This window comes from Bufo bufo, chromosome 11 (genome assembly GCF_905171765.1).
Source record: "Bufo bufo chromosome 11, aBufBuf1.1, whole genome shotgun sequence".
NCBI lineage: Eukaryota > Metazoa > Chordata > Amphibia > Anura > Bufonidae > Bufo > Bufo bufo.
This window is the reverse complement of record NC_053399.1, coordinates 103196697-103205376: the sequence shown is the minus strand read 5'-3', so window position 1 is coordinate 103205376 and position 8680 is coordinate 103196697. Positions and strand designations below refer to the sequence as shown.

The 8680-nt window shown below is 53.6% G+C and overlaps 1 protein-coding gene across 1 annotated transcript; it reads left to right on the top strand.

Annotated features, from left to right (window-relative positions):
- Positions 1–1843: 1843 nt before the first annotated feature.
- On the top strand, positions 1844–4279 carry LOC120982320 (protein FAM189B-like). Its single transcript, XM_040412377.1, has 4 exons — positions 1844–3043; positions 3122–3190; positions 3310–3551; positions 3811–4279. The coding sequence occupies exons 1-4, from the start codon at positions 2545–2547 to the stop codon at positions 3982–3984; spliced, it is 984 nt and encodes a 327-aa protein (XP_040268311.1). The 5' UTR covers positions 1844–2544; the 3' UTR covers positions 3985–4279.
- Positions 4280–8680: the final 4401 nt, after the last annotated feature.

The window sequence follows — 8680 nt, the reverse complement described above, 5'->3', positions numbered from 1 at the left end:
CGTCTGCTCCAGCTCTGCTCAAGATAAGTCCTCTCCTTCATTTCCCTTGTGTGTGTTTAATCTAGGCCTCTAGGGAGACGCTTGCTTCCTCCTGGTTTGAAGAAGCAGGTTGCCTCTTCCCTTTCCCCTGCTGCTTAGGGTTTGCCCAGGGTGTTTAGGTTTAGGCACGAGGCCATGTGCATATCTACCATTAGGGTATGCACATGGGCACAGCAGTTTAGGGAAAGCTATTAGGGATCGCTAGGAGGTGACCCTTTTCTCCCTAATTTTTGGGCCTAGTCGTTTGTTCTGTTTGTTTTTCCGTGTTTGGTTATTTCCCCCCGCTACCCTACCAGATTGTGACAATAGGAGAGCCACCCATAGTGGAATGGCACGTCTGTCTCCCACTCTTGGACACTTTATCCTATGTGTGGAGATTGCCCAAACAACTCTGTCAGAGGGGATGTGGTAACGACAGGCGACTCTGCTGCCAGAGGGGGACGTGTAACGACAGGACGACTCTGCTGCCAGAGGGGGACGTGGTAACGACAGGCGACTCTGCTGCCAGAGGGGGACGTGGTAACGACAGGCGACTCTGCTGCCAGAGGGGGGCGTGGTAACGACAGGCGACTCTGCTGCCAGAGGGGGGCGTGGTTAACGACAGGCGACTCTGCTGCCAGAGGGGGACGTGGTAACGACAGGCGACTCTGCTGCCAGAGGGGGACAGTGTAACGACAGGCGACTCTGCTTGCCAGAGGGGGACGTGGTAACGACAGGCGACTCTGCTGCCAGAGGGGGGGCGTGGTAACGACAGGCGACTCTGCTGCCAGAGGGGGGGCGTGGTAACGACAGGCGACTCTGGCTGCCAGAGGGGGGCGTGGTAACCGGACAGGCGACTCTGCTGCCAGAGGGGGGCGTGGTAACGACAGGCGACTCTGCTGCAGAGGGGGGCGTGGTAACGACAGCCGACTCTGCTGCCAAGAGGGGGGCGTGGTAACGACAGCCGACTCTGCTGCCAGAGGGGGGCGTGGTAACGACAGGCGACTCTGCTGCCAGAGGGGGGCGTTGGTAACGACAGACGGACTCTGCTGCCAGAGGGGGGCGTGGGTAACGACACGCGACTCTGCTGCCAGAGGGGGGCGTAGGTAACGACAGGCGGCCCTGCTGCCAGAGGGGGGAGTGGTAGGGAAGGGTGTCGGGCCTGCTCAGTGCTGCTCTGTATTATACAGGTGCAGATTATAACACAGCATGAGCGTCGCTGTCTGTTAATATTTACTCCTGTATGGAATGCGCGGGGGGATCGCTACCTGACTGTGCCGATAAGGACAAGTGATCGGCATTACTCAATAATAAACAAGAGCGGACTATGTTGCGGTATGTTATACCTACCTGTTTTTATGGGATACTATATGAAATGTAACGGCAGTGTGAGCTATCGGCTGGACGTAGTGGTGGTCGGGTCTTTAAGATCTCTCGGCAGTGGCATAAAATTGGCATTGTATTTAGTGTGAATCTGTGTATATGTTCCTTGGTGTTAATGGTAGATAAATAAATAAAAAATAATAATAAAAATAGCGCAAAGTGTGCTATTGATTGGGTTACCCCGGGTGTGTGCTCCGGTCTTGTTTTTGGGGAGTGGGGCGCGCCCTGTAGTAGGTATTTCTACAAACGCGCTATGGCACTCCATAACTCCTGACTAGTATTACCCCCCCCCCCCCCCCCCCCCCCCCTCATATGAATATACATTTTGGACATCTTCAGACAGTAGGGTGTGTTAGTCATATTTGGATAAGAAATGGTACTTTGAGGTCAGTAGCCCCACGTTGGCCTTCAAAGATCCTGAATCAATTTTTAAAATTGAGTGCGCAGAGATAGGAGAGCGGCCGTCGTGGTAATGGTGAGTGCGCAGAGATAGGAGAGCAGCTGTGGTGGTAATGGCGAGTATGCAGAGATAGGAGAGTGGCCGTTGTGGTAATGAGGAGTGCGCAGAGATAGGAGAGCGGCTGTGGTGGTAATGGCGAGTGCGCAGAGATAGGAGAGCGGCCGTCGTGGTAATGGTGAGTGCGCAGAGATAGGAGAGCAGCTGTGGTGGTAATGGCGAGTGCGCAGAGATAGGAGAGCGGCCGTGGTGGTAATGGTGAGTGCACAGAGATAGGAGAGCAGCCATGGTGGTAATGGTGAGTGCACAGAGATAGGAGAGCAGCCATGGTGGTAATGGCGAGTGCGCAGAGATAGGAGAGCGGCTGTGGTGGTAATGGTGAGTGCGCAGAGATAGGAGAGCGGCTGTGGTGGTAATGGTGAGTGCACAGAGATAGGAGAGCAGCCATGGTGGTAATGGTGAGTGCACAGAGATAGGAGAGCAGCCATGGTGGTAATGGTGAGTGCACAGAGATAGGAGAGCAGCCATGGTGGTAATGAGCGGACAGTGAGTTATGTACAGGATCTACATGAGTGGGTTGCATGGTCCCCTCAGGCCTCATGTCCAGTCCCCCCCCCCCCGCCTGAACACAATCTCTCTCGGTTGCAGAGGACAGCAGTCCCTCAGAAGACTCTGTACTGCTGGAGATGCAAGGCTCGGCCGGATCTGTGGGTTATGTCCAGTATCGCTTCATCAAGCGCAGCCGGGCTGACTACTGTCTCAGTGCTGATTGCGGACAATGTGGACATCACCAGCAGAGCCCTACCATAAGTCTGCAGGGACCTTTTGAGGAAGTGGTAGTTCCTCGAGTGAAAGGGGGGCGCTCTTTCTCCTGTTCTACACCCAGTGATTGCCCCGATCCTCCTTCCCATGCAGAAAGTGGTGCCACACGGAGCTGTAACAGGCTGGAAACCATTGGGTGCACAGTTGGTCCTTGTTTTCCAGAGTTACGAGTAAAAGGAAAGGTTTCGGATGGAAGAGAAGTAAACAGGGGGTCTGGGTGTTCCCTGCTCCACAGCTCTCCCTGCCAGACCCCAGACTGTCCCCACCGCAGGTACAGTGAGAACACCCGGCCAAAGGCCCTGTCCATAGACGTCACTCCCCGACTTGTCATCCGCTCACACAGTGACCCAGGCATCAGTTCAGGTGAGCCACACACGTGTCTGTAGGTGACGTCATGTGTAGTCCTCTGCAGAGGTCATTCTAATCTCTTTTATTTCTCAGATTTTGGGGTCCCTGATTACAGCAAGGTGCTAGAGGAGGACAGTGTCTCGACTTCCTCTGTGGATGCAGGTGAGGAGGGATGAATGATAGAGGGTGAGATTGGACATGCAGGGTGTATGGTGCACCGCGCTGTTTAGATGGATGCAAGCAGCAGGTGAGTGTTGTGAATCGCGCCTCTTGTGCTGCAGGATTATATGAAGGAGCCGGTTTACACAGACTGCGGCCGCCTGGCTCGCCAACGCTCCTTCGCACTAATTCAGATGGAAAGAGCAGGATGCATTTTACCCGTAAAGCCGTTCAGCGACTTTCCAGAAGTGGAGCTCTGTCTCTGGGAGACCTGAAGGGAGGGCGCAATACCCGGGTGCTGGTGGCCAGGTTCCTGAATAGGTCTCGGCGGAGTCTTAAGGATGGAGGAGACAGCTGCAAACCGGTAATGTCACCTGCGAAGCTTGCAGTCAGAGCTGTCTGTGCTGTGGACTATGTTACCTATTTGCCTTGTTGCTTTGCACGAACCCTTTTCACGTGTCCTCTCATGTAGCCAGAGGTGACAGTCCTGGAAACCTCCCTCATGCCCCTGAGAGCTGAGCCACATTTTCCCGTAGACTGGCCTGATCATTCAGCCATTGTCCCTTACTCCTCCTCCATCTCGTCATCCTTTGTAATGTTCACACCGTTCTGTCCGTCCACAGGCTCCGAAGAGTCCTCTTTCCTTCGATTACGAGAGACGTCAGGCTGGGACACCCATGCAGAGTTGTGGAGACCTCAGCTCTGCTTCTTCTCTACGTCGTCTTCTGTCCACCAGTCGGAGAGAAAACCGACGTCCTCATAGCATGAATGGAACGTGTAAAGAGAGCCCTGAGTAAAGAGACTGCTCACCCAGAGACATCACCTGCATCCCGCCGCCGACGACAAGCACAAGAAGTGACCTTACAGCTCAGACCTCCTGATTTCATGCTTGTAGGACTTGCGCTGAGGGACACTGGGTCCAGGTTCTCACCTATTTGCTTTGCATGTTGATTTCTTGCTGCGCTCAGAGTCCACACCTCCTGCACATTAAGGGCTACCAACAAACTGTGCCCCGAGTCCTTCAGTATTATGGAGACTGCTCCCAGGGAGGAATAAGATCTTGTGTGTCATATTTTACTAAACCGTCTGATGAATCCGTTATTAGGTGTCTGTGTTATAGGGTAAGGTTCAGGGGGCCCCGGGGCTTAGATACGCCTTCTGAAATGGTCCTGAGTGTGTGGTCTCTCCTTCACGAGGACGTGCCATCAATGTCAGAGGAAGGTCCCACTCCGTCCACACGCTGCTGCCTTCCATTCATCACTATGGGAGTTTCCGGCAGTCCCATAGCGGTGGATGGAGTAGCTGTGTGCTCTCCCGTATAAATTATTGGAGAGCACACCACACATGCTCAGTGGGCTCTCCTTCACTTCGGGGGTCCCAGAGGTGAGACAAACCCTTGAAGTCCCCACCACTGTTCTCTGAAGAAGCAGCTCTGCTGTAAACCCACAACCCACCGGTTGAAGAAAACGTGACGCGCCTCTTCTGAAGATCCAGCTTCCACCGGCATCACGTGTTTTACAGTGCAGACCACATATAGATGAAGGCTGAGGACTTGCAGGGTCCGTGTGAGGCCGCTCGTGCACCATGTGGCCTGAGATTACCGCTGATTCCTGCCGCACCTGTACATGCGGCTTATATCAGATAGTACGGCCCAGCAAGTAGTGGTGAACCAAATCAGGGATGGGGCAGCCTTACGTGTGAGCCGCTTATCTCTGGGCAGGCTCCACGCCAGCTTCCTGAACACTGCCCTGTGTAAAGGTGCCACCCATCCCCAGGTGAAGGCCAGCTACCAGAACCATGTGTCCACCACTGTAAAGGGCCGTACCCCTCCTGACATCTCCAGTGCAGTAACTACTTCTACCTGTGATGGCAATTCTGAAACATCTATTCTGATCGCTCTATAGTGTGCCAGCCGTAAATTACTAGCACTGAAGGTCCAGATAGGTGTTACCAGTTGGGGGGTATGTCCCAGCACCGTCCCATCTGGTAACATCCATCTAGACCACTAGCAATTCATTCCTAACTTCAGGTAGGAATAATAGAGGAAAGGCACCACATAGAGTGATAAGAATAGGTGCCCCAGAATTATTACTACCTGGGAGATGGGAGTATTTCCTGCACCAGACATGTCAGGAGGGGTGAGGGGCGCAGTAACTGTGAGCCCCGTCCTAGGCCTTCCCCCTCCACAATATTCCATGCACATTGCAATTCTCGCCTACAAATTAGATACTTTAAGACCGAAAGATGTGAAGATTAGTGTCCAGACCTGTGTGACCGGTGTCGCCCTGCTCCGTGAGAAGTGGGGGGGGGGGGGGCTGTACCCCTGCACGGTGCCCCCTGGAGAGCTGGAGCTCCTGTACCCCATCCTGGTGCTCTGTCAGAGACACAATAAAGACAGGTTCTGTGCCACATTTCACCAGTAAAATCCACAACATACGTGTTACATGTGGCTTCTGCCACGGATTTCACCCTATGCAGTTCAGCCTTTACAGTCATTGACGTCTTCATTCACTTCCCCTGCTTACACTGTTAATCAGCTTCTCTTCATTATCTGCGTCCCATTTTACTTCCTCATTTGCTTCCCCTGCTATATTTCCTCTGCCCCTGCTTCCACTCCTCATCCCTTTCCCTGCTTCCACTCCTCATCCTCTTCCCCTGCTTCCGCTCCTCATCCGCCTCCTCTGCTTCCCTTCCTCATCCTCCTCTCCTGCTTCTCTTTCCTCATCCGCCTCTCCTGCTTCTCTTTCCTCATCCGCCTCTCCTGCTTCTCTTTCCTCATCCGCCTCCTCTGCTTCCCTTCCTCATCCGCCTCTCCTGCTTCTCTTTCCTCATCCGCCTCTCCTGCTTCTCTTTCCTCATCCGCCTCTCCTGCTTCTCTTTCCTCATCCGCCTCCCCTGCTTCTCTTTCCTCATCCGCCTCTCCTGCTTCTCTTTCCTCATCCGCCTCTCCTGCTTCTCTTTCCTCATCCGCCTCTCCTGCTTCTCTTTCCTCATCCGCCTCTCCTGCTTCTCTTTCCTCATCCGCCTCTCCTGCTTCTCTTTCCTCATCCGCCTCTCCTGCTTCTCTTTCCTCATCCGCCTCTACTGCTTCTCTTTCCTCATCCGCCTCTCCTGCTTCTCTTTCCTCATCCGCCTCTCCTGCTTCTCTTTCCTCATCCGCCTCTCCTGCTTCTCTTTCCTCATCCGCCTCTCCTGCTTCTCTTTCCTCATCCGCCTCTCCTGCTTCTCTTTCCTCATCCGCCTCTCCTGCTTCTCTTTCCTCATCCGCCTCTCCTGCTTCTCTTTCCTCATCCGCCTCCCATGCTTCTCTTTCCTCATCCGCCTCCCATGCTTCTCTTTCCTCATCCGCCTCTCCTGCTTCTCTTTCCTCATCCGCCTCTCCTGCTTCTCTTTCCTCATCCGCCTCTCCTGCTTCTCTTTCCTCATCCGCCTCTCCTGCTTCTCTTTCCTCATCCGCCTCTCCTGCTTCTCTTTCCTCATCCGCCTCTCCTGCTTCTCTTTCCTCATCCGCCTCTCCTGCTTCTCTTTCCTCATCCGCCTCCCATGCTTCTCTTTCCTCATCCGCCTCCCATGCTTCTCTTTCCTCATCCGCCTCCCCTGCTTCTCTTTCCTCATCCGCCTCCCATGCTTCTCTTTCCTCATCCGCCTCTCCTGCTTCTCTTTCCTCATCCGCCTCTCCTGCTTCTCTTTCCTCATCCGCCTCTCCTGCTTCTCTTTCCTCATCCGCCTCTCCTGCTTCCCTTCCTCATCCGCCTCTCCTGCTTCCCTTCCTCATCCGCCTCTCCTGCTTCTCTTTCCTCATCCGCCTCTCCTGCTTCTCTTTCCTCATCCGCCTCTCCTGCTTCCCTTCCTCATCCTCCTCTCCTGCTTCTCTTTCCTCATCCGCCTCTCCTGCTTCTCTTTCCTCATCCGCCTCTCCCGCTTCTCTTTCCTCATCCGCCTCTCCTGCTTCTCTTTCCTCATCCGCCTCTCCTGCTTCTCTTTCCTCATCCGCCTCTACTGCTTCTCTTTCCTCATCCGCCTCTCCTGCTTCTCTTTCCTCATCCGCCTCTCCTGCTTCTCTTTCCTCATCCGCCTCTCCTGCTTCTCTTTCCTCATCCGCCTCTCCTGCTTCTCTTTCCTCATCCGCCTCTACTGCTTCTCTTTCCTCATCCGCCTCTCCTGCTTCTCTTTCCTCATCCGCCTCTCCTGCTTCTCTTTCCTCATCCGCCTCTCCTGCTTCTCTTTCCTCATCCGCCTCTCCTGCTTCTCTTTCCTCATCCGCCTCCCATGCTTCCCTTCCTTATCCGCTTCCCTTCCTCATCGGCCTCCCTGCTGTAGCTATGCATTAAGCCTTGTTAAGACAGGGTTATTGTATATAAACCCCCCCCCCCCCCCCCCCCCCCCCCCCCCCCCCCCCACCTTGTCTATTTTGGACTTCAGGACGCAGAGTTTTTTCATCTCTACACCCCAGAGGCCAGAGCTTTTCCGCTGACACAGCCATTGAGGGCTTGTTTATTGCAGGTTGTATTTTTGAATAGCACCTTTTTGGGGGGCCCTGGTGCTTTATTGGGTCCACTCTGGAGTATGTACCACTTTCTGAACTTTTGATTGCATTTTTTGAGGTGTTATCTCCAATCTTGGCAGTAAGATCTGGGTGCAATAAAGATGGCACCCGTAGGCGATGACGTGAGCGCAGCTCCTGAGCTCACATGACTGCAATGACACCTATGCACGTCCGTGATGGGTGGAATTAAAGGGGTTGTCCAGGCTTTTATTATTGATGACCTATCCTCAGGATTGGCAGGTGTCTGACACCCGGCACCCCCCCGCCCATTAGCTGTATGAGGAGACGACACGCGCAGTGAGCACGTGCCGCCTCTCTTCCTGTCCGCTGCTGCGGTCTTTGCCAGCAGCAGTGTCGGACCCCCCGATCTGATATCGACCTATCCTGAGGGTAGGTCATCAATAGTAAAATGTCAGAAAACCCCTTTAACATACATGTAAAACCAGCTGAACACGCAGCTTTTCCAGGTGCCTGACAGGCTGTAAGTGAAATAGAGTAGAGATGGACTGATGGAAATCAGTAACAGGAGCGCTACACGCGACATGTATGACACACATCATGTAAGTTCCTCTATCCTTTACCTCAGCACACAGTGCAGTCTCAGGACATGGCTCCCCAGTGACATCTAGTGCCCGATGAAGAAATGACTGCAGCTCAGCAGAGGATCTGGAGCAGTGTGTCTGCTGCTGTGAAGACATACAAAGCAGCCAATCAGTGCAGAAAGCTGAACACGGCTACAACATACAAAACACCCTGCCTGATGCTACGTGTACTACAGTCAACACCACACACGATACATATTGCACATGTCCTATGTACATGTCCTCCCCTTGCATACATGTCCCCTCACATACATGTCCTCCCCTTTAGGGCTCATTCAGACGGCCGTATGCTGTCCGCAAAAATACTGAATGCTATCCGTTTTTTTGCGGATCCGCAAAAAAAAT

Coding starts and splice junctions, on each gene's coding strand:
- LOC120982320 (XM_040412377.1), top strand. CDS start 2,545: ATGCAAGGCTCGGCCGGATCTGTGGGTTATGTCCAGTATCGCTTCATC. Junction 3,044..3,121: donor TGACCCAGGCATCAGTTCAG/GTGAGCCACACA, acceptor TTTATTTCTCAG/ATTTTGGGGTCCCTGATTAC. Junction 3,191..3,309: donor GACTTCCTCTGTGGATGCAG/GTGAGGAGGGAT, acceptor CTTGTGCTGCAG/GATTATATGAAGGAGCCGGT.